The 25,456-nt window shown below is 44.1% G+C and overlaps 1 protein-coding gene across 2 annotated transcripts in view; it reads left to right on the top strand.

Moving 5' to 3' along the window:
- Positions 1-25,207, top strand: part of Tspan5 (tetraspanin 5) — a 178,595-nt gene extending 153,388 nt beyond the window's left edge. The window contains exons 3-8 of one of the 2 annotated variants that reach the window (XM_052179141.1): positions 10,079-10,225; positions 14,691-14,861; positions 16,994-17,119; positions 18,706-18,753; positions 18,859-18,975; positions 23,112-25,207. In XM_052179141.1, the coding sequence (XP_052035101.1) occupies positions 10,079-10,225; positions 14,691-14,861; positions 16,994-17,119; positions 18,706-18,753; positions 18,859-18,975; positions 23,112-23,177 (675 nt within the window). In that variant the 3' untranslated portion in view covers positions 23,178-25,207. Of the gene's footprint in view, positions 1-10,078; positions 10,226-14,690; positions 14,862-16,993; positions 17,120-18,705; positions 18,754-18,858; positions 18,976-23,111 lie in introns of those variants that run through there. The other variant, XM_052179142.1, reaches the window with a different exon arrangement.
- The last annotated feature ends 249 nt before the right edge of the window (positions 25,208-25,456 follow it).

The raw sequence follows: 25,456 nt of genomic DNA, 5'->3' as shown, positions 1-25,456 counted from the left end.
AAACAACAATGACAATAATAATAAACCACTCTGAACTAAAATAATAGTAGCAGTAGTAGTAGTAGTAGTAGTAGTAGTAGTAGTAGTAGTAGTAATATAATAATAATAGTATTAATAATAATAAACAACTCTGAACTAAAATAAAAGAATAAAGACCAGGTCCAAATGAATTCATTCCAATTCTACCAAACGTTTAAATAAGAACACTATTTCAAATTATTCCATAACATAGAGGAGGAACAAATACTGTCATTTCATGACGTCCTGTTACTTGGGTACCAAAACTGCATGAAGATACAAAGAATCTCATTAGCAAAAGAAAGAAAAAAAGGGAGAAAGAAAGAAAAGGAAGGGAGGAAGGAAGGAAGGAAGGAAGGAAGGAAGGAAGGAAGGAAGGAAGGAAGGAAGGAAGGCTAATCTTCCTAATGAACAGTTAACATTTTCAACCAAGTCCTTGCAAACCAAACTTAAGGGCATATCAGAAGGATCAATATCCACCATAATCAACTTGGCTCTATTTGGGAGGTGCAAAGCTGGTTTACATAAATCAGTAAATGCAATCATCACATGCATGGCCCTTGCCTCTAACTCCAGTTTTGGGGGGATCTGACATAAGTGGCCTCTGTGGGCAGGCGTTCCTGTTTTGTTCCTGATTTCAACAGAAATGACTCAGCATTTAGAATAATGCTAATGGTAGGTTTATCACATTGTTGAGCTATGTTCCTTCTATTGAGTTCTGTAAGGTCGTTACTTGGATTTATTTTTATTATTTTAAATCTTGTGTATGTGTGTGTGTACAAGTGCGTGCAGGTGCCCTCAGAGAACAGAGCTTCAAGTTGTCTTTCTCTATCTTCCCTTTGTGTTCAAGATAGGGCACCCTACTAAACTAGCAGCTTATGTTTGCAGTCAGTCTGGCCACCAAACCCAGGGTCTGCTTGTTCCCACTCCCCACCCCCATTTTGGGTGGGTGAAAATTTGGCTTGTGAAATTCATGTAGCCGCTGGCGGTAAATTAATTGGTTATTATGTAAAAGGTATAGTGTTATTAAGAAAAGGTTAGTTTAAAACTGGTGATTCAGTGTTAGAGCTATCTTAACTAACTACACGTGGCCTAACGCCACTCATGCCTTGTTCTTGTTTATAATTGGATTTAAAGGTATATTTTGCATGTCTTGACTATAGAGTATTGGCTTAAGTCACTGCACATGATTTAAAAGGTATAATGTTATTAACAAAAGTTAGGTTAAGGCTGGTAGTTTAGGGTAGTCGCCATTTTGAACACGTGGCATGATGGTTAAGGCTGGTAGTTTAGGGTAGTCGCCATTTTGAACACGTGGCATGACGATTAAGGCTGGTAGTTTAGGGTAGTCGCCATTTTGAACACCACGTGGCATGACGCAATCCAGGAAATACAGGCCTTTGGGACGCTCCTAAATTGGCATGGTGTTTCATGTGAATCTTGGCCTGGAGATTAGACTTAATGAAGATTAAGATTTAAAATATTGTCTCTTTAATAAGTTACACTGTTATACACTTGAACATAAGAACTGGCATACAAACCTTGTGCTGTAAATATGTGTTTGCCATTAATTTTAAAGAAAATAGATTGTTTAAAATTGAGATTTGCTTCCAAAATTACAATTGTGCTCTAATATTGCAAGAAAACATTGAGTTACAATAAAAATCAGTGTGTCATTGGCTACAGTTTTCAGTTTGCAGGCTCGTAATTGTTAACATTTTGTAATTAAGATAATTTTGAGAGTGATACAGCTATGGGTTTTAGAGGCCCATTGCCTCTTTTCCACAAGTTTATAGGCTACAATGGTAGGAGCAAAATTTAACCCTCCAAGATTAAAAAGGAGATCTCTGTAGAAATGTATTTGATATCAAGTAGGTTCCTTTGACCATGAAATTACAGGTTTCTTTTGTTTAATCCTTAAATTGTCCTTGTAGGTTTGGGTCTGGTCTTAGATAAAAGGCTCAGATTAGAAGATATTTACATTTGAGGAATCTCATACGACGTCCTTGCCAAGGACTCAAGGTGGATCCTAGGGCAGATAAAAAAATTTACATTTGAGTTAATGCAAAGCTTAGAGTTGCCTCAGGGGAAGCTAGTGAGGAAGTTTTGAGAAATTGTTTCCGCCTTACAGGCCCCACCTAGGGAGTGTTTGGCTTTAAAAAAAAAAAAAAAAGGTTTTTGACTTATCCAGGTGTGGGTTAAAATGCAGTTCAAATCTATGAAAGGTCAAGGAGGCTATAAAAGCATTAACATTTGGCCTGTCTACTCCCTATAAAATTATTGTAAATTTAAAGGGTTGGTTTTTTGCTTTACGTTCTGATAATTATAAAAGCATTTGCTTCTAATTTTAAAGAGACAACAAAACAATTTCATTAGAAAGTTTTGCCTCAAGGAATGGCTAACAGCCTTATGTCTTGTGAGAAAAAGTGTTTTGTCTCTGTTTCAATACTAGAAGTTAAGATCTTAAAATTTTCAGTGTATAATGTTCATAGAATGTTTGTTACAGGCCCTTGCTCCTATAGACTTTTAGAATTTTTAGGTAAATGGCTTTCAAAAGTTGTTAGGATATATTAATTGGCTTTATCTTATATTTACCTCATTTTAAGCTTGCCACAGAAGGTCTTAAACCTCTGTTTTCAAGGTAGGAAACATTTGTTCCTTGCTTCAAGCAACAATCAAATTTATTATTAATGGTTGATCTATTACATGGCAAGCATTTTTAGGCAAAATTAATAATTGTTATCCAAAAGATAATTTGTACTATCAGATCACATGTTTATTCCTTTAAGTTTCTCCCTGCTTCAACACAGATACCTGAATTGGGTGCTATAGCAGCTATTTTTAAGATGTTAAAGGTCAAGCTTTTAATAATAGTAGATATACATAGCTCATGGTTTATAATTGCTTAAAATTGGTCCATTTTTAATACTGCTAATTCTTAATTTCTACAGTTTGTACAAATGTGATTCAAATTTCTAAGAACAAAGGATATGTTCTCTAAATGACTGTCCTTTAGGTATTTGAAATAATTTTATATTTTGTGCACATCAAATTATAAAGATTTGTTCTTGATGTCCTCAGTTTCTACCTCTACCACGTAATGGTGTTAATCCTAGAGGACTTAGTTATTACAGATAAATGATATTCATATTTCTAATTTAAAAGATTAAAAAAATATGTACATGTGACTAATGATTCATTTTTAGGCTGTCTAGTTGCAACTGCTCTAACAGAAAAAGCAACTATATTTTATATAATTACATAGTTATTGCCTATGTTATGGTTTATACTTTGTGTTCCAACTTAAATTAATAAAACAATATCTTCTTGGAAGAAAGAAGAGAGGGGAAATTGTGTCCCTGTGCATATAATTTAAATTATGCTTACATGTTTTTAAGAAAATTTTAAAATTTTAAAATTGGATGCCAAGAAACTCCTTGCTAAATGTATATGACATCTTGTAATTAGACATATTGATGTCTAGGTGAAATGAAGGAATTCACTTACTAACATATGCCATGATCCTGATTTAATATTGGGGGAGAAGGCATGTCCTCTGTTTTTTCCACAGAATGCTGCAGAAGATATGCTGACTGTGTGCTTGCTGAATGCCCAGACCATGGTAACATAAGAGCTATATTGGGTATATGTTCTTGACTTACCTCAATTGTTAAATGTCCCAGGTTAGATAAATTGCCTAGCTTCAAGCTTTTAGACTTTGCGGGACAGAACATGGAGACTGTTATGCTAGCTTAGGAAAAATTAATTAGAAGAGTTAAAATGACTCTTCTCCTTATTGTGCTCAGCTGACTCAACCATAGACTGGTCTAGAAATAATTCCAATATTGAAGATTCCAATTTTGAGGATGGCTAACAATCTTCAGCCAGCTGTGTTAATTTAACATATAGTCTCCACTTTTCCTGAGAAGTAACAGCTTAATTCTTGATTCACAAGGCTACCTCTCCCACCTCAGAGGCCAAGCTTTGGGTCCTTAAAGTTGTTCATTTACAACTGAATTGGATACTTCTGGGACAAGTTAATCCTATTCCACCTTTAACTCTTGACCTTGTCTGTTAAGCAGACTGGCTGTCTCCACCCAGGCTCACCTGGATGGAGAGATTACATGTCTGTTAAAGACACTTGCAGACCCCCCTGGCTTCAAAACTTACACAAGTGGATCTCCAAAGAGGGAGCCACATAGAACTCAGATCTATGTGTGTTTGTTTTTGAACAAACATGGGTACCAGCGAGACGTGCGAGGCAAAGCACTGCATGGGGAGGTGAATTTCTGCTTCTGAGTCCCCAGGAAGTACACCTAATTGCATAGGGGTTAACGTCGAGAGGCTGTCCTTAAAATAATAAGGGAGCCTATTACCCCTCCTCTGAAAAAGACGTTATACAATATTTAAGAGGAATTACGGTCAATGCTTCCCCTCCTGGTTAAGGCCCGCCTTCTTATGAAGGATATTTATCCACTTGTTTTCTACCTCCTCGTGTTCAAATTAATAAAAAAAGGGAGGACATGTACAGAGCCATATTGGGGCAGTCTTGCACTTGGTCAGAGTTTGACTTTGGTCAAGGTTAACTTCTCCCAGAATGCCAGGATCCTGCTCCACCTAGGGTGGAGTGCACGTAGTAAAGGTCAAGCTCATTGTTCCTCCGTGTATAGGGATTCCTGAATTAAACAGGTGACCCACCCAGCTGCCGGAGCAGTCAAGACGAAGACCTCCAAGAGAAGCTAGACAACTTCCACCGGAACTCAGCCTGGAGTCTGGGGGGAGGGTTTGCCCAAACTGTTAAAAGGTCCGGCGCCATTAAAGTTTACGGCTTTGATCAGTGAACATTGACTTAGCCGTACTTTCTTTTCGCTGCTCTTCCCTATGACCCCAAAATTCTCTCAACAGGTAACCTGGTTTACATGTAGCTGCTGGCGGCTACAGAAGGAAGGAAGGAAGGCTAATCTTCCTAATGAACAGTTAACATTTTCAACCAAGTCCTTGCAAACCAAACTTAAGGGCATATCAGAAGGATCAATATCCACCATAATCAACTTGGCTCTATTTGGGAGGTGCAAAGCTGGTTTACATAAATCAGTAAATGCAATCATCACATGCATGGCCCTTGCCTCTAACTCCAGTTTTGGGGGGATCTGACATAAGTGGCCTCTGTGGGCAGGCGTTCCTGTTTTGTTCCTGATTTCAACAGAAATGACTCAGCATTTAGAATAATGCTAATGGTAGGTTTATCACATTGTTGAGCTATGTTCCTTCTATTGAGTTCTGTAAGGTCGTTACTTGGATTTATTTTTATTATTTTAAATCTTGTGTATGTGTGTGTGTACAAGTGCGTGCAGGTGCCCTCAGAGAACAGAGCTTCAAGTTGTCTTTCTCTATCTTCCCTTTGTGTTCAAGATAGGGCACCCTACTAAACTAGCAGCTTATGTTTGCAGTCAGTCTGGCCACCAAACCCAGGGTCTGCTTGTTCCCACTCCCCACCCCCATTTTGGAATTAGAGTCACATGCCACCACACCTGGTTCTTATGTGCATGCCACAGAGCTCTAGGTCCTTCTGCTTGCACAGGGATCTCTTGTTCACTGAGCTTTTTTTTCCTCAGACTCCCCCCCCCCCCCAACACACACACTTTTCTCACTCTATTAAATGTAGTACTTAGAAGTGTTAGCCAGAGCAATAAGATAAGATAGGGAAATACAAACAGAAAATCAGTTTCCTTATTTACAGCTGATCTAATCTATACACGAGAGGCTCTGAAGACACTGCTGGAAAACTCAGAGTTGATGATCACTTTCATCAAAGTAACAGGAGACAACATTCACATAGAACATCCGCTGTCTGCCCGTATACTGTGGCAAACGTCCTGAGAGGGTCGACCAGGAAGCATCCTCATTCACAGTCACCCAAACAAGAATAAACTTAACCAAGGCGGTGAAAGATTTCTACCATGAGAACGTTAACACCCTGAAGAAAGATGCAGAGACCTCCCATTGCTCCTGGTTTGGAAACATTAATATTGTGAATATGCTACCAGAAGCAGTCGCCAAAATTCAGTTCAATACCTGTCAAAATTCCAACGCTATTTTTTCACAGAAATAGAAGAAAAATTTTAAAGTCATCTGGAAGCACAAAAGATCCCAGACAGACAATAGAATCTTCACGAAAAAAAAAAAAAAAAGAACAATTTCAAGTTGATTCATAGCCTATTTCAGGGACGACAGAGTGGTAGTAACAAAACAGCCTGCTACTGCACAGAAATAGACACCTAGATCAGTCGGACAGAATAGAGGGGCTGGGTGTAAGGCAGGCAGTTACAGCTGCCTGAGTTTTTGACAAGATTTTAGTACTATACAGTGGGGAAAAGAGTCTTTTTAACAAATGGTGGAAGATAGAAGCTAGATCCTTATCTCTTGCTGTGCACCAAAAAAAAAAAAAAAAAAAAAAAAAAAAAAAAAAAATCCATTCCAAATGGATCTAAGACCTTAGCATCCAGACACTGGCATGGGGTGGGAAAGGCGACTTCTTGGTTGAGAGTGCTTGCTGTTCTTCCAAAGGACTGGAATTTGGTTCCTAGCACCCACATCTGGCAGATCACACCTAACTCCAGCTCCGGGGGCGGCTCTGACTCCTCTTCTGGCCTCGTCAGGTGCCTGCACACTAGTGTGCATATACACACATGAAAGTTAAAAAAGAAAGAAAGAAAGAAAAGAAAAACCTGTAAAAAAAAATATTGACATCTGCCAATTCTGAGGAAGCAGAGCTCAGAAAGCAGTTGACAGATGGATTTCATGAAATGACCAAACTTCTGCACAGTCAAGGGAGCATCAGCGTGAAGTCACAGCAAAATAGGTGAGAATCTTTGCGGCTCAACGGAGGACTGATATCTAGACTATATGGAGAAATAGAAAATGCCAAATGAACCAAACCAAAGGGGCTAGTGGACAGACAGTTGTCAAAGAAGAAATACGAATGGCCAATAAACATCAAAAACTGTTCAACTGACCATCAGAGAACTGTAAGTAAAAGCAAGATTGAGATCCTATCAGAATAGTGGTCATTGAGACAAAGATACCAGACAGTGGTTGTGTGGGGACACAAGAGAGCCCATATGCCCTGTTGGGGACATATGAACTAATCAGGTCACTGAGACTCAGTGTGGAGTGTCCTCAAAAGACAGAACACGAGACTGCCATATGACTTAGCTGTCTTCCTGTCCAGTCCACACAGGACAAGGACACTTGTCACAGCACTGTTTGCTACTGCACCATTCTCCACAGCTAAGGCATGGAACCAGCCTCACCAGTATAGAAATGGATGAAGGAAACGCAGTGTGTACACACAAGAGATTGCTTTCATCCATGAAGAATAACGAACTTGTCATTTGTAGGAAACGAATGATGGAGATCATCCAGTTAGGCAAACAAGTTCAGCCTTGGAGTGACAGATTCCAATGTTTTTCTCAATGTTATGAGTATTAGACATTATATGTACATAAAATCAAGTGTGTGCAGATGATGCCAAAGTGAAGGTCAAACTGTCTAGGGAAACTGAGAGGACTAGAGGGATGGGGGAAAGCCAGGAAGGGGTGGTTAGCAGGACTGGGAGTCCGAGGTGGAGTTCCAGTTCAAAGTACATTATATAGTTGTACTTGCCTTACATAACTAAATACAATTGAAAAACCTAATAGAGCGGGGAAGATCGCTCAGTGAGTATGATGCTTCATGGACAAGCCTGAAGTCCTCAGCATTCTACCCTTGACATTCATGTGAGAAGCTGTTCGTGGCTTCTGTTTATAATTCAGAGCCGGGGAGTTGGAGACAAACAGAACGCTGGGGTTTTGGGCCCAGACAAGCCAGGGTAATCATCCAGCCCCCGAGCTCCAGTGAGGAAGCCTTGTCTCAAAAAGATAAATAAAAGTAAAAAATAAATCAAGAGGATGATGCCTGAAGAATTACACACACCCTCTGGTTTACCTCTGGTGTATACACACACACACATACACACCACTGCACATGTATACACACACAATGTACATATGCACACACAGAGACACTGTAAATGCTTAATACATTTAAAACTGAAAAGGAATTCTGATGCATCGATTTAAGATATTTAATTAGAAATTGTGAGGAAAAAGAAACACGTTTCCCTCTCCCCTCCGCCTCCACCTCTTTGTCTTTCATGCCAAGCAAATCAATACTTCTCCAATAATGAACTTTTCAAATTGCATCATGTGCTCTCAAAGCCTGCCTGTCTGCTGACAGAACAAGGTGTGAAGACTGTCACAGCTGTGGCAAGCCGAGGGGCTGCCCTCCTTCCAGAGCTGGGCCCTGAGAACCACTGGCTACATTCTATTTGATTTCTCTGGCAACATTTTTTTTCTCTGAATTATTTAAGTGAAGATTTGTTTTGGTGTTTCTGTGTTCTCTGTCCAGTTTTCTCCACCTGGGGTGCATGTCCAAGTTCAAAGCTTAAACACAAAACTGGGCCTAGCCATGAGTCTGTGCTGGAGGTGCTACAGCCTAGGGCACACAACCTCTGTCTCCCCGCTTGGAGACTGCCCAGCCTTCCTCTCTGACTTTACTTAAGCCCTCTGTCATTTCTACTATGTTAAAATGTTACAGTTTAGTGTGATGTTGTAGTTTTTCACTAAACACATCTTGTTGTCCCAAAGTTGGCACTCCTAAAAGGAAACAACTCAAAAGCCCTAAAATGCTATTTCCCAAATGTTTCAACAACTTTCAGATGGATTGAAAGTGAAGACTCCTACACTCTGGTTTGATTGGCACTGCCTGGGAAGCACACGGAGGCAACTGCGTGGCCTGCCTGATCAGGAAGTGCTGAGACAGACATCTGCTCCAGTTCTAAAATAACCCGTGACCTTCAGCCCATCACCAAACTGCTGCAGCTTACATCTTCCTCATCCAAAATCAAATGTGTCAGGCCTGTTCCAGGTCAATGACAGTGCCGTGTAAAAAGATTTTCTTTCTCTATCTTTTTCAGATTGGATGGCAAATCACACTTCAGTTAGCTGATTTGATTTAAGGTTTCAAAAAAATTTAATAGGAAAATCAAATAGTGAGGATTCTGGGTGTTTCTGATTCTCGATTCCCAAAACACTGTCACTGGCCTTCATGGACCAAATCCATGTATGTACATTACATCTTAAAGAAACGGTATCATAATTTCTGGCAGTCTTTGACATGTTCTTATACTTCAGAAAGGAGTTCTTTTAAATGGGTATTGCGTGTGGGAAATAAGATCACTGTGGATTCCTCATGTAGTAGAAGAATAAAGGAATTGAAAGTAAGGGAGTGACTTGTTCGTTTTTAATCTCAGTCTTTGAAGTGTAGCGAATGCCTCCGACAGGGAGCGCGTTCATGTGAACGAGGAGCATGTGAACGCGGAGTGGACGCGTGGGATCTTTGGGACCTAAATTCGATGGGGCCTCCCGTGAGGCTCAAGGGTGGAGTCTGGGGGGGGGGCTCTACCTTGGGAGGCCTGTGAGCACTTGCAGCAAAGCCTACAAAGTTCATTCTTAAGCTCCTAGCTTCTCTGCCACCCCATATGTCTAAAACCACACTAAGGGCTTGCCAGTGGCCCTGGGCGACTTAGAATGACTTTCTGTCCAAGGAGGCGTATTTGTTGTTACATTCTCTCTTTACTCAGACCAGTATGTATTTGAGGGCACGGCAGCAAAGACACCAGTTATATTTTCTCCATCCAGAGCCTGATGACAGTGTTTTTATTATTGTTGGTTGGCTATTTATAATTTCACCAAAAATATAAGCACGGTTGATCCTGCAAAGAAATTCATTTCCCTCCCTCCCTCCCTCCCTTCCTGTCCTTCAGTCTTTCCCTACTTCTGCTTTTCCTGTTCCCTCCCTGTTCCTTTCCCCACTTCCTCTTCCCTTACATGGTCTCTTGACTGCAGTCATTCTGATTGCCAGATGACTGCTGGAGGAGTCCTTTGGGAGGGGAAGGCGCTGTTGACAGCTTGGCCTAGTGTCCTGAGTCCTTGTGTGTTTTTTTTTTTTCATCTCCCAGGGTGTCCTCTCCAACATCTCGTCCATCACTGACCTCGGTGGCTTTGACCCTGTGTGGCTTTTCCTCGTGGTGGGAGGAGTGATGTTCATTCTGGGGTTTGCAGGGTGTATCGGAGCACTTCGGGAAAACACCTTCCTTCTCAAGTTTGTAAGTACTGCAAACCCTGCTCTCAGTTTGAGATCCGGAGTCTTCTTTTACACCAAGATGACAATCTTAACTGCAGGCAGGATAGTAAGTGTACCAAAGACCTGGGCAAAAAAAAAAAAAAAAAAAAATACAGCCCAGGCCACTTTTATTTCAAGAGAGCTCTTTTTATTATTATTATTATTATTATTATTATTATTATTTATTGAATATATTCTTCATTTACATTTCAAATGTTATATCTTTTCCCAGTTTCCCCCCTCCCAGAAAATTTCCAAGCCTTCTTCCCAGCCCCTGCCTCCAAGAAGGTGCCCCTCCGCCCAACCCACTCCCACCTACACCCTCCCCCATTTCCCCATACTGGGGCAACTATCGAGTCTTCATAGGATAGAAGACCTCTCCTCCCACCGATTCCCAATAAGGTATTCCTCCACCACAATTGCGGCTGGAACCATGTTTACTCCTTGGTTGATGGCTTAGTCCCTGGGAGCCCTGGGGGATCTGGTTGGCTAACATTGTCGTTCTTCCCATGGGGCTGCAAACCCTTTCAGCTCCTCTAGTCTGCACTCCAACTCCTCCATTGGGGACCCCATGCCTAGTCCAATGGTTGGCTGCTAGCATCTGCCTCTGTATCTGTAAGGCTCTGGCAGGGCCCCTCAGGAGGCAGCCATAACAGGCTCCTTCCTACATGTACTTCTTGTCATCCATAATGTGTCAGGGTTTGGTGACTGTTTACAGGATGAATCCCCAGGTAAGACAGTCTTTCCCTTCAGTCTCTGCCCCACACTTTGTCTCCATAATTGCTCCTGTGAGTATTTTGTTCCCTTTCTCAGAAAAACTGAAGCACCCACAGTTTGAAGGACACATGCTCCACTATGTTCATAGCAGCCTTATTTATAACAGCCAGAAGCTGGAAAGAACCCAGATGTCCTTCAACAGAGGAAAGGATACAGAAAATGTGGTACATTTACACAATGGAGTTCTACTCAGCTACTAAAAACAATGAATTCATGAAATTCTTAGGCAAATGTATAGAACTAGAAAGTGTCATCCTGAGTGAGGTAACCCAATCACAGAAGAACATACATGGTATGTACTCACTGATAGGTGGATATTAGCCCTCGGAATAAACAAAATACAACTCACAGACCACAAGAAGCTCAAGAAGAAGGAAGATCAAGAGCGCTCTTCAATCCTGCCTGCTCTTTCCTTGCCCTGGACTCCTGCTCTTAGGCAATCTAAACACCACCCTGTCTTGCCATGGGTGGAGATTTTGTACCAAATGCAACAGACTTGACTTCAATCCCTAAAGTAGTTTTAGGAAGGAATGAGATGTATGGGGGCTGGGGTGTTGAGTGTGCACGTGTTGGCGGTGAATATTGTAAGCAGAAAGCTGTACAGATAACAGCCCTGGGAAACTAGGCAGTGACCCAGCTTCTATAGCCTGTCCAGCCTGCGCCATTTGGCTAACCATTGTGATATAGTAAAGGTGAAAATCCTCCTTTGTTTGACCAGCTGTATTTGTAGAGGAGGGGTCTTAGCAGGAGGTGTGGAGGATTCTGGGGCACAGCAGAGAATGAGCAGGGAAAGCCTTCCCTTTGGGGCTCCTTTCCAGCAGAACAGCGGCATGGGCTCCGGATCTGGATCGGAAATCAGAAGAGTGATCAATGTGAAATACAAAAATGGTTTCCTTGAGGACTTAATGTCATCAAATGTAACTTCGTGTTGCTTTCTGCACCTTTGGAAAGTGAGGCCTTAGATCACAGGGCCCCGAGTCCGTCAGTTTCTGCCAGATACTTGGTATGAATTGAGTTTGGCCTCATTGTGTGTGGAGATGGACATTCTAGTGATTTCTATAGAAAATGTGTTCACTCTCTTCTCTAAGAACAGAGAAAGGATCAGAAGGACCCGCCTTCCCATGATGAGGGAGGCCAGGAGAATTTCCGGAGAACAGCTTTGGTCGCTGTGCCCCTTATTAGAGCCATCCACACCAGAGTCTGTCCTAGAATGAGTGTGAACAGCCACACAATGTGTGATTCTCCTGCCCCACTGCATCTTCTAGAATATTCTCTGGTACCTTTTCCTTGAGCATCTCTGGAAAAGACTCCCATGTCCATTCTAGGAACCCATTTTGACTTGGCCCAGCCCTGGCTCCCTGAAAGCCTTGGAGGCTGTAATCCTGAATCCCTTCTTCATGTGGTTCACAACACACAGGAAGACCTGGGCGCCATCACTCTCAGATATAGTCTGACGAGCAGCTAGCCTCCTTTTCCTGTGCGTGATGGGGGTGGCTAGTTTTCCACGCGTAGAGCTGCCTTATCTTCCAGATTAGCCCCTTGCTACACAAGCTCATGTGATCTCTCCCTTCTCCCCTCTCTTCACTGAGTCAAAGACGGACGGAGTCTTAAGAGGCATCGCGAAGCGGGGACCTGGATTCACTCAGCTTTGCTGTGACCCATTATCTGCCTCACGACCTGACAGTTTGAAACCTCCATGCTTCCAAATACGAGGTCCCTTTAATATGGTTTCCTTGAACATGGTTTTACTTGTAGTAATCTCCTCCCTAAAGTCCCATATTGGATTTGAAAAGAATTGCATTCTTAGCTTTCTGTGTTAGAGACTATTTAAATGGCCTTTCTTTGTTTAGAACTAACAATAGAAACTGGCCAAGAAGTTTCTCCCAGCAAGGCTGTGAGCTAAGAAGGAAACAATGTCACCGTGCCTCCAAACAACCTCAAAGATCAGATTGTCCTAAGACGAGGAGGATTTCTGGGGAAAATGCAAGAGGCAGGACTGTGAAATAGAAGTGGCGTTTCCTAGCTGACCGATGCCATCAAACAAAGCTTCAGGTCACTTGCTGCCCCTTTGGAAATGGGGGAGTTAGCTGGGCATGAAGGCCTCTGCCAAATATTTGATTTTGAGTTTGGACTCAATATTTGACATGTATATCATGTAACTTGAGAGAATTTCCCAGGGCCACTGCACAGTGAACATACCTATCCTTTGGGGGTGAGAGCAGAAATCCAGTCTCTCTGTGACTGCCTAGCTGTCTCATGTAGCAGCTCAGGCTCTGTTCTATCACTGGTGTGAGGACTGCATGTGTCTATGTACTGGGCACTGCCCAGTACAGACAAGGGGCTTGCAGGAGCACAAATGCTAATCTTCTCTTCTCGTCTCGTCTCTTCTCTTCTCTCTTCTCTTCTCTTCTCTTCTCTTCTCTTCTCTTCTCTTCTCTTCTCTTCTCTTCTCTTCTCTTCTCTTCTCTTCTCTTCTCTTCTCTTCTCTAAGAAAAACCCAATTTGAAATTATTGGTACCACTCATGATTAATAACTTAACATTTTATTTCCAGGTACAAATTGTTGGTACTGTCAGTAAATAAAAACTTCACATTTTCCATCCTCACCGAGGAAAGACAAGCAGGAACCCCGGGTACTGGAAGTGGAGTTTGTGCCCTGGCATCAGCATCCTAGATTGTCAGGCACTGCTTTGGTCCTTCTGGCTCTCTCCCCCCACACCCCCACAAAGACGCACCTGTCACTCCATGCCGTGTGAATGCCCACACCCCACCGTCCACCCACCATGGCCTCCCACTTTTGCACCTCAAGATCACAAAATGGTTTGCAGAGGGTAAAGATGTGGGAGGAAGGAGGTGTGGAAATGGCCGTGGGCGGAGCTGGCAGTCAGGATGACTAAAAGGAGCCTCTTTGAAGTGTCTGGGTGGAAGGGAAATTTCCCCAGGGTGCTGAGCAGTTACCCCAGAGCCTCCTGCTCTCTAGCCGGACACCTTGTTATCTGCCTTAGCCAGAAGTCCCTTCTGATTGCACTGGGGTGTTATTTAAAGGGTTTCCTGGTGTTGGTTGGTTCCCAGGCAGGAGGCAAGAGAGTGCCCCCAGTTTCATTTCCATGATTGGAAACTGTTCTCTTGTTCCAGTCCCAAGCCCCTCCTACTTCCCCCTCCCCCCCCCCCCAGCCTCTTTTAGATGAGCAGATCTATTTCCCAACGCGATAATGTAGTGTGTGTGGAGTCAAGCCACGGTTGCAGGGGACAGGTGATTATAAAACATGAGATAATCTACCTTTCAAGTTAGGAAAGAGGCTTCCTAGAGGTCAGGCAGAGCACTGTTCATGCATCTCTGGCAGTACATTAATCAGGAGCAATTCATTAGGCCTTAATGTGGAGCTAATGAGAAATTCCTATTACTCAATGTTTGATTTGGGCTTTGTTGGTTAATTATCAAATGGAACACCAGAGACTCCAAAATGCGATTATGAAGTGATCTTTAATTTTTTTAAAGTCCTTTCTTGGAGTATAATATTCCATTAACAAACCTTAAGAATCAGAAATCCCCAGTTTGGAGAAGTGTAGCAACCGACTGTAATTACATTGCCTTTCAGAGAGGAGCTGCTCTCTCCTTGTGAGCTAAGGCCTTGTAACCCATTCCCTGTTGTGTGTTTCTTTTGTCTTAGTTTTCTGTGTTCCTGGGGATTATTTTCTTCCTGGAACTCACTGCTGGGGTGTTGGCATTTGTTTTCAAAGACTGGATCAAAGACCAGCTGTACTTCTTCATTAATAACAACATCAGAGCCTACAGAGATGACATTGATCTGCAGAACCTCATAGACTTCACCCAGGAATACGTAAGTTGCGATTGGAAACATCTTCTCCCATAATTCCTTGTGTGTCTTTGCCAGCTGGAGAAGCCCAGCTGACTCCCTTCTGCCTGGTCTCTGGCTGTTTGCTTGTTTGATTCTTTCTCCTCGCTCTACGGCTCCTGTTTGTATCTCAGAGAGAGACTCTCTGATTTCACCTCTTCCAGCATGTGTTAAATTAGAGGAAGATAGCAACTCTTAAGCAAAAAGGCAATCACCACGCTACCCTCTTGTCAGCCTTCGGAGAAAATTGCTTTTATTTATGTTTAGAGTTTTATTTGATTAAACACAAGCCTTCCTTGCTCTTTCCCCTGTAGCTCACAATGATATAATTAGCAAGGTTATTTGTTTGTAAAGTCCCTCAGATGTGCCCACATGTGTGTAGTCCAAACTAAAAGTTTAGAGACTCGCAAGGCCCGCTGCCTTCTAACAAGTGGAAGATAGGCAGCCCCTGCCTGCCACACAGGTTTCTGAATGTGACTGCTGTAAACAGGCAGATGTTATGTCACTCAGAGTGTCGAGGAGCCAAGAGACACACTGACTCATAGGCTGTGGACTGACAGAAACTTGAACTCTTTTCCTGAGGGTAAAATGAGAATAAACCTGAGCTACTATCTAGTACACATGGATATTGGGACAGTCTAGTGCGGCACATGGTCTCATCTCAGGCCCGAGATGTTACTAGCCTACAGATTGGCAGGTCCTCTCACACCTGCCCTGGGGGGAAAAAACAACAACAAAAAAACTTGGAGTAGTCCAAGTGACCTTGGTCCCTGGTGTCCATGGCTTTAGTATTTGGAGCTGGATCGGAGACCACACAGATCCAGGTTGCGCTGGGATCACATTTGGCTTGAGTCAAGGCCACACTGCGTCAGCATGGGGTGGGTACTGAGGTAGGCCATTCTACTCCAGGCGCTCATCACTGGACTGAGGTCTTAGTTTCACTCAGTGGCTTCTGACTAGAGCAAGCATCTTCAGGTGTGAAATTGAGCCCTGTCTCACCGGCTCAGGCGATTCCCCCGTGCTGTTAGGTCGTAATGGATGCAAGCTCTCCACTTCCCGGGTATTCTCCCTGACTAGTTGGCGTGACAGAGCCGATGAGGCTTTACGGGAAACCTGTGGTGTCCGGCCCTAGCCCAGAGGAGCGGCGGAGCCTGCAGAACCCATGTTCACATGTGTTCCCAAGTGCTGCCTGCTCTGCTCAGCAACGCTGCTTTCATGTGATTCTGGTCTTCTGGATTTAAACATATTTTGATGTAGCTGTTAGTCCTGAAAGCCTTAGAATGGCCAAGGGTTATTAGTTTTATTTAACAAAAGAAGGCAAGATAATCCAGTACATGATCAGTCCCTATTTAAGATTTGAATTGAACTGAATTTAAGAACTGAATTATGGGCTGGAGAGATAGCTCAGTGGTTAAAAGCACTGACTACTCTTCCAAAGGTCCTGAGCTTAATTCCCAGTAACCACATGGTGGCTGACAACCATCTGTAATGGATCTGATGCCCTCTTCTGGTGTGTCTGAAGACAGATACAGTGTGCTCACATACCTAAAATAAATAAATGATGAATATAATGAGAAGTTATGCCTCTATGATTATAGAGGCATACTCACCTGTGTTTGACATCAGCCCTGACATTCACTGTCCTGTGACGTGGCTACTGTTCTATTGTGTTACCCACATATCAGAACTCATCAAAAGTGTCTACTGTGTACCTGATACCACTTAAACTCAGTGAAACTGTTTAAGAACTGGTAGGATATGATCAAAACTTAAGCACAACCAGGGTTGCCTTGTTTTATGTTACCATTGTGCTAGCATCTTATTTTTCCTTTTAGAATGTTCTGGTTTATCCTAGAACGTGACCAAGCCAAACTTACCGTGAGCCCTGCCGTATACTGCCCTTGCCTTCCCCACCACATGTTCCACGCCAAAACATCTGTAGGAACCTTCAGCCTACATTACTTTGGAAGGCTTTCCAGGGTCTATTTAGGTTCATTTTAACTTAATAACGTTTGAGGTGCCGGACCTGGCAGGGATGGGTGTCGTGTGGGTGGAGCACGGGTAGCTGGTCACCTCCACCCGAGACGTCCTTTCTAACTCTCTCCTGTTTGCTCTAGTGGCAGTGCTGTGGGGCTTTTGGAGCTGATGATTGGAACCTAAATATTTACTTCAATTGCACAGATTCCAATGCAAGCCGAGAGCGATGCGGTGTACCGTTCTCCTGCTGCACTAAAGACCCTGCGGTAAGAGCGGCAGCTCACGGCTGGCCTGGGTGTGACAGCAGAGTGATTTCTGTCTCAGAAAATCTCTTCTCACAAGCTCAGCCTAACTGTAGGTCCTAGAGGAGGGCGATTGCTCCGGCGTTGCCAGTCAGGACAGGATAGTGGGAATTAGTTTAGCAGGCATGAGTTCCTGTTCTGAGCCTTGGTGTGTGTTGACTCATGGGAGGTCCCTTTCTGGGGAAGAAAACGAAACCCACCAAGTCCTATAGAGTATAAATGACTTCCCCCAAATAACAGTGCTGACAGGGGACAAAGCCGGGAGTGACTGTTACTTGTCCCTCCTTATAACATGTGAGCCATCTATCTGCAGTATCTTGGGTTTAGTAAGCCTTTTCTTCTCGCCTGGTCTCTGGGAAGGGACTCAGGAGTAAAGAAGGCAGGACGAGGAGGGACGCTGGCTGCAGTGGCCCAGTGGGTGGCGTGGGGGCAGGATGGCTGCAGTGGCTGCTGTTTGTGGTTTTACTCTAGAAAGAAAACAGAGTCCATCCGCAAGCTACACCCGTTTACACTTCACACCACGTTCGTGGTTCGTAGAATGAAAATATGAACTGTCTGTATTATAAGTGAGAAGCCAGAACGAAGCGTTAGTGTGCCCCATGTGGGGAGTGACTGTTGCCCTTCCTGGGCAAGCCTGCCCTTGCCCATGGTGGAGCACAGTGGGCGCAGGCGAGTCCCTAAGGCTCGCCTCTTGCAAGGTTGGGGGCTATGGTGCTCTCTCCTGAGGCTAAGGTTTCAGGTTTAAGGTTTAAGTTGCAGGCGCATACTCTGGAGGGCACATCAGCGGGGCAGAGCATCACTCAGAACTGTGCCACCCTTCCTGTGACCCCTTTCTAGCCAGCTTGTCTTCCTCCTCTGAGGCGGGTCATGTGGCAGCGGGATGCCCAGCTTGGGACCCATGGTACCCACTCAGGTAGCCTGGGCGTGTACCTGCCAGCACGCTCCCTGTTTTCTCTCTGGGTCCTACATCAACTGTCCCTGGTAAAAACAAGAAGAGTCTCCAGGAGTCGCTAGGCAACAGATCCTTCAGCAGGTCTGTCTTATGACATGAACTCTGACCCCCAGAGGGGAGGAGGCAGTTGGCCTATAGTGTTTCCAAACAGATTCTGTATGTTGGGCTGCAGTGTCTTGTTTTGTAATTAGTCACATAATGCTTTTTTTATAAAATTAAAATAAAACACTTTAAATAACAGAATGTTACAGATTAAAAGGCATGTGCACATATTCGCCATGCATAAGACCCTAGATCTGATTGTGCGCGCCTACACACACACACACACACACACACACACACACACACATGCACACATACACATACACGCCAGCATAATGGACCTGCATAATGGACCTCAGCTTTCATGTCTAAGGCCCCCAATGTTCTACCACATACTTTTGAAGATGCTCTCATAAGTGCATGGCATTTAATAATAATATTTGCTAAATAATATTAATTATAATGTTTAATACTGGACTGTAGTCCCCACCCATTCTTGCATGGGCTTTCTGTTGAACAAGAATGAGTTTCAGTTTTCTCTTCCTTTCTTCCCCAGGAGGATGTCATCAACACTCAATGTGGCTACGATGCCCGGCAGAAACCGGTGAGTGGGACCCACCCCATGTCTTAGCACACAGGGATTTTTGGAGGAGCGTTTGCGCATGCACAAGGCTGTATCTGTGACACTCTGCTCTCTTCCCTTGTAAAGGAAGTTGACCAACAGATTGTAATCTACACGAAAGGCTGTGTGCCCCAGTTTGAGAAGTGGCTACAGGACAATTTAACCATCGTGGCTGGTATTTTCATAGGCATTGCATTGCTACAGGTAAGATGTGGGTCCTTGGTGCTAGCTAGCTCTGACAGTGGTGCCCAGAAAGACCGCCCCAGTCCAAGGTCTTTGTTTTGTCTCTCAATGCCTTAGCTTCTGAGACACACTGGAGGTCCTGGGGGACAGACTGGAACTAATAGATTTGTGTTTATTGAAGGCCAGAGTCTAGATCCAGTAATACATTAGAAAATCTTGTCTCCCTTTCACCACAGAGACGTGGATAGGTTCCAGGATCTCAGCTGGCATCCCATTGTTCCCAGGGGCTTAAAGAACTGTGTTGTGACAGTTGGGGCAGACATGGCTGATCAGAGTAGGGACCTCAGCAGGAAGGCCAAGCTCTGTGGAGTTGCACAATGTCTTTTGTCTCTCTGGACCAGCTCACCCTAGTACTGGGGAGGACAGTCCTGGGAGCTGACGGTTGATAAGATGCTTTCTGTGGAGGGTCGCAGATGGGTGCACAGTGGAAGGAAGCTGAAGAGGTCTCTTAAACTTAAATAGGAAGCTATCCTGTGTCACAAATTACAAACTCGGTGTTGCTCAAGTGGCATCAGCACTCACGTTGATCTAGAGATTCTGTGTTCTCTGTCTCACTCCCAACCTCCTTATTCAGTCATGGACTAGCTGGGCCTGAATTCACAGGGAAAAACAAGATCTCAGAGTAGTCAAACACAGTGAAAGAGAATAGCAGGATGAAGAATTCTGGTTTCCTAAATACATCTTACTACAGAGTCATAGGGTTCAAGACAGTCTTGTAAGCATGTAAAGTTAACTAACCATTATTGATAAATGGGATTAAATTACAAACAGAACTCTTGTGAGCTTTGTTTTGATAAAGGAACTGAAACTAGTCAATGGGGAAGGAAAAAAAAGATTTTTCAAAGTTGGAAAAATATAGTTCAGTGGTTCAGAGCATTGGCTGTTCTTTCAGAGGACCAGGGTTCAATGCCCAGCTCCTACATGATAGCTAACAGCTATCTATGACTATAGTTCCAAGGGATCCCACGCCCTCTTCTGGCCCCCATCCACACTGTATGCATGTGGTGTACAGTCACACCTGTAGACAAAATACCTATACACATTTAAAAAAAGAAAAAAAAACTTAAAAAAAATTTTTTTTTGAAAAATGGTGCAGGAATACTGAATTTTTTTTTGTCTAGAAAAGAATCATGTTTAGATGCCTATCTCATACCACATATAAACAGAAACTTAAAATAGACTTAAGACCCAAATCTAAGTGTGGTGTTCTGTATGCCTATAATGCAAGCCATTAAAAAAAGGTTGAAGCAGGATAGCAAGATGGTCACTTAAGAGTGCACAGCCAGCCCGGCCTTCACACTCAGACCCTGTCTTGGTGTAAAATAAATAAGCAAAGCTCTCTCTGTGAAAGCCAAAGCTGTGGGCTGGAGAGATGGCTCAGTGGTTAGAGATCTGACTGCTTGGTCCTGAGTTCGATTCCCAGCAACCACATGGTGGTGGTTTGAGATCCAGTGCCCTCTTCTGGTGTGTCTAAAGACAGTGTACTCACGTTCATCAAATAAATAAATCTTTAAAAAAATGCCAAGTTGTGACATTCTAGAAGAAAATATAGTGTAAATTGGTAGGGTTTTTTTTTAGTCTTGGACAAAGAGTTTCAGAGAAATAAAAAATAAAACCACCTAACGAAGCAGAAATAATGGGACTTCATCAAAATATGAAACGTCCACACTGAAAACAGTACAATTCAGGTTACTCACACGATAGCAGAAAGTATTTGTGAGTAGTTACCTGAAAGGAATCTTAATTCCTAAAACACACACACATACACACATACACACATACACACATACACACTATGTATGTATGTATGTATGTATGTATGTATGTATGTATGTATACATATATGGCTTATAGGAAACAAGAAAAAAGGTCAGCCTGGGCTACCTACCAAGGTCCGGTATAAAAAAGGAACAGAGTATTTAGTATTTCTCCAGCACAGATAGAAATGGCCCATGAAAAGTTGCAGCATCACTTGCCATCAGAGAACTCGTCTGAGCTACAGTGAGGTAACCATTGCACACGCACACCCACTAGGATGGCTATGAATAAAAAAAAAATGGTGGGTGTTTGTTCACGGGGATGGAGATCACCCACACCTTTCTAGAGCTGGGGAGCAGGAACGGCTCATCTCTTTGGAAGATAATATATAGTTACTGTGTGACCTTAAAATTTTCCACGAATGCAAAAGAAATGAAAAATGACATTTACCAAAACATCTGCACACACGTGCACATAGCAGCAGGAACTGGAAACGCTGAAGAATCCACCCATAGACTTTTAAAGACTGGTAAGTCCTTATGGCAGGGTCCAGTACTCAGCCGTCAGAAAGGCATGACTTGGCTAGTCTCAGCCTGCAGTCTCAGCCCCAGGGAGGCAGAAGCAGAGGCAGCAGAATAGCTTAGACTGTAGAGGAAGACCCTGCCTCAGTAGCAAGCAAGACAAAACAAACAGAGCAGACTGGCCGGGTATTTCCTTACAAGTTGCCATGGTTACTTTCTGCAGCTGCTTCTGTATAATACCCAGCACTTGTATCCCTTGTCTGTATCCTCTCCCCCCCCAACATCTCCCACCCCCCCACCCCACCCCTGCTTCCATCTGAGTCAGCCCCCTGGACCAGCCACTCACCACATCTTCACAGTGCCCTGAGGGTGCCCACTTCTCAGTCCAGCCTGAGTCCCTGACTCAGAACCATCACCCACCTAGTCAGCCTGGAGCTCTGCCTCCCACTGTGACCTTGCTGATGGGGCTCACCACTCTCAGGGGGAGAGGGAGGAGGCTGCAGACCCATTGATGTGGTGGAGCCTGCCCTCAGAAGGTCATAGACCTGACCTCAGCAGGGAGAACAGGGTGGGTGCATCAGGTGGTGAATGGATCAGTTAGTACCCTAGCCAGACAGGCTGGTCACCAGCAAAAATGTTCCCTGCATGTGTGACTTAATATTAAAGCTTATTACCTGACAAAGCCCGTGAGATCCATAGAAGAACTGGGCTGTGACCTACCTGTGCAAGATAAGAGCCCTAGCTGGGCTTCAGTTGACGTTCCCATATACAGTCCCATATACACTCCCATATACACTCCCATATGTGTGACTTCCCTAGTTATGAAGGCCGTGCATGCATGTTGTGGTTACCTCAGCTTTCTTTATCTTATGTAAAATGTTCACTAAAATTCTTTAATTTGTGCCACATAAATGAAGAAAATTCATTGTTGGGTCATGAATGTTTATAGCACTGCGATTGATACCTTGCAGAGGAAATGGAGAGAGGTTTGTTCAGGCCCATGGTTCAGAGAACTGGGCCCGTGGTGGGGAAGGCACAGAGGCCATAGAGTTCAGGAGGCAGGTAACTCCTTTGACAACTGTCCCTAGCAACACACTTCTGCTTGCTAAGCTACCATCGCAAACATCCTATGACCTCCCAAAACAGTGTCACTCGCTGGAGACGAGTATGCAAACCCACGAGATTGCGTGGGCTTTTCACGTTTGAGCAGTCACTGCATCGTTGGACAAACCTGGAGATGATTTTGGTGCTTGAGAGAAGTCACAGTATTGTCACATGTTGTCTGAAGGTATTTTCATGAAATGTGCAGACCAGGCAGATCCACAGAGAGAGAAAAGGGAGGTGAGAACTATCTCGGCCATAGGGAGGGTTGGAAATGGCTTCTCTTGGGATAGGGTTAGCTTGAGAGAGATGAACAGCTTCTGTATTTAGTATTGAAGATATAAAGTCATATTAAAAGTATCTCTTTCTTCACTCTTTTTTTTAAAGATTTTTTTTTTTAAGAGCAGGTCTCATATATCCCCAGCTGGCCTCAAACTTGCTGTGTAGCCAAGGATGGCTTCTGACATGCCTGCCTCTTCCTACCCAAGATTATAGATGTATACCACCATGCCTGGTTTTCTATGGGGCTGGGGATAGAACCCAAGGTTTTATGTATGTGAGATAAACACTCTACCAACTGAACTACATCTCCATCCTCTGAATATCCATTTAAGAATCAGATTACCAAGCAGGGAGGCGGCGGCAGACCCAGTGGCCAAGGAAAAGCCAATAACGTTTGAATTCCGCCGTCTAACTTGGTTTTCTTTCCTTTTTTAGATTTTTGGGATATGCCTGGCACAGAATTTGGTGAGTGACATTGAAGCTGTCAGGGCTAGCTGGTAGACCCCTGCAACCACTGCTGTCAGACACTGGACTGATCTCCCCTCGATGACTGACCCTCTGTGCGCTGGCCGGCTGATGGCGGGGCTGCAGAGGTCTTGTCACAGGCCTGCCGTCTCACCTCCTGGAGCTGCCAAGGACTTAAACTTTCCGTGGGGGTAGAACTGGGAAGTGCTGCTCACGGATGGAACTTTGAAAAAGAAAAAAAAAAACAAAACAGTGTGCAGGTCGCTGATCGATGTGCAGTGAATCTCTACTGTAGCTGTGAATTGGTGGACGGATGGATGCTACCAGAGGGGGGAAAGGTTGAGCACCGCATGTACTTGAATTTATGGAGAATACAGTGCTGTCCACATCTTGGCTACAGCTTGGGCCCTTATGCCCCGCCTAGGGCCAGGTGTCTCGAAATCTCAAAATGCACATTTCCGGATAAACGTTGCAGCCATTCTCCAGAGAAGAAAACAGCTGCCCGTGTTCAGATTCTGAGAGGGTGGAATGGGCCGAATTATAACGCATCCTGAGTTTCCCCTTAAGAGAACTGGGTGTTTACAGCAAGCTAGGGTGGCAGAGGCTGTGATCTGCGTTTCCACAGGACTGATCTTCCCTCTGAGTGGCCAGCCCACCCCAGCCTGAGCTTTATCAGTGACATCCAAGGAGAAAATGAGGTTAATGAGAGACATTAATTAAACACTCCCTCACCCCACCTTACCAGTCTAGTGGTTGGGTTCTTCGGATATTCTGGAATACTCTGGGCTGTGTTCTGTTTTATTTCTTTTATATCAGTCGTTATTTTGGTTCTTTTTTTTTTTTTTTTTTTTTTTTTTTTTTTTTTTTGTCTCCCAAAGGCAAAGGCTATGACACAGTCCTCTGTAATGGTTTCTTATGCAGCTTAAATAGTAAGTTTTTGTAGACCCTTCACCTGCATGTACCGTGATTCCCCATCCCCACAAATCCACCATGTTCTTTTCAGAGAGACATTTGAGAGTGTCCATTGGTGTTTACGTCATAGGTATCCAGCCTCGGGTGGTTGTGGCATGTTGTCCTAGCCTTGTCTCTGTATGCCCCGTGGGCTCAGCATCTCTCCCGACATCCCCCTCGGCTTCTGTCCGGTCCCCATCCTCCCTCACTGAGTGATATACAGCAGGGCTGACACAGTCAAAACGCATTTCATGCGGTTTTTCTTTTTCCCCCCCTCCCCCCTTTTTGCAACTTTAGTTTTGTTGTATATTCAATTAAAAAAAAAAAAAAAAACAAGCCTAGTTTAGTGCATGGCCGGAGCTCTGTCCTCGCTGAGGTGGCCTCAGGTTGGTAACAAAGCACAAATATTTGAGGGCCTGCACCGAAGGCCAGCCAGGGTTCTGTGACGCTAGGTGGGAAACCACCTTCAGGTTCTCCTGCCTCATGCCCACTGGGAGGGTGGAATTTAGCCCCAGATTTCCCCCCAGATTGTGATAACTCCCGGATGTTGCTTTCATGGGGAGCAGATTTTAGTTTGTGAGTTGCTGGGCAGACCGCAGCCCCTGTGGTAGCGGCTCATTCGCCAGCCAGCATTCGGAGTAATGCAGCCCGGTTTTCCATTTCCGCAGCACGTGCGTCGCCATGACTGATGGGCGCAGTCTGTCCGCTCACAGGGAGGTCAGGCACTCCTCGAAAGTCTCATCTCCACAGTTTGGGTGTATGTGGCTCTGCATGTTTGTATTGGTGTCTGTTATAGGTAGAGATAGTCGTTCCATACGTGGATGTGAGGTCACGTGACCTCACCCCTGTCTATACCACAGCCGTCACCCGTGATGTCCTTCAGTGTGGACACTCGTGCTCTCGGATTAGCACTTCTGTCTTCTTATTACCTCATTCTCCAGTGAACTGCATCTGGCCAGTTGATTCAGAATCAGGCAAGATCCCCACCCCGTGGCACATCCAGTGAAAGCCAAAACACAAGCCCAAGCGAGTTTTAAATTTTAATCACCCTTTATTTTTTACACTCGAGAGTGATTGTAATAAAAGCTGTCATTAATAAACTCGGTTCTACCTTACGTGGGATCACGTCGTCTTACTTTTCTGAATTATTTCTCAGATGCTGGCTACTGTAAAACGCTCTGGACTGGCTCCTTAAAACACAAAGGGCCTGTGGGCCAGGGGCACAGCTCGTGTGTAGTGTGTCTGGAACGTCAGGTTCAACCCCATGTCTCTGAAACCACCATTTTCCAGAATTCCTGAGGAGGTAGGTCGGGATGGAGCTCCAGGACTTGCACTGGTGACTTCCTACGATGCTGATGAGAACA

This window comes from Apodemus sylvaticus, chromosome 4, assembly GCF_947179515.1.
Source record: "Apodemus sylvaticus chromosome 4, mApoSyl1.1, whole genome shotgun sequence".
Taxonomy (NCBI): domain Eukaryota; kingdom Metazoa; phylum Chordata; class Mammalia; order Rodentia; family Muridae; genus Apodemus; species Apodemus sylvaticus.
Note: the sequence above shows the minus strand (reverse complement) of the source record. Positions and strands in the feature narration are given on the sequence as shown.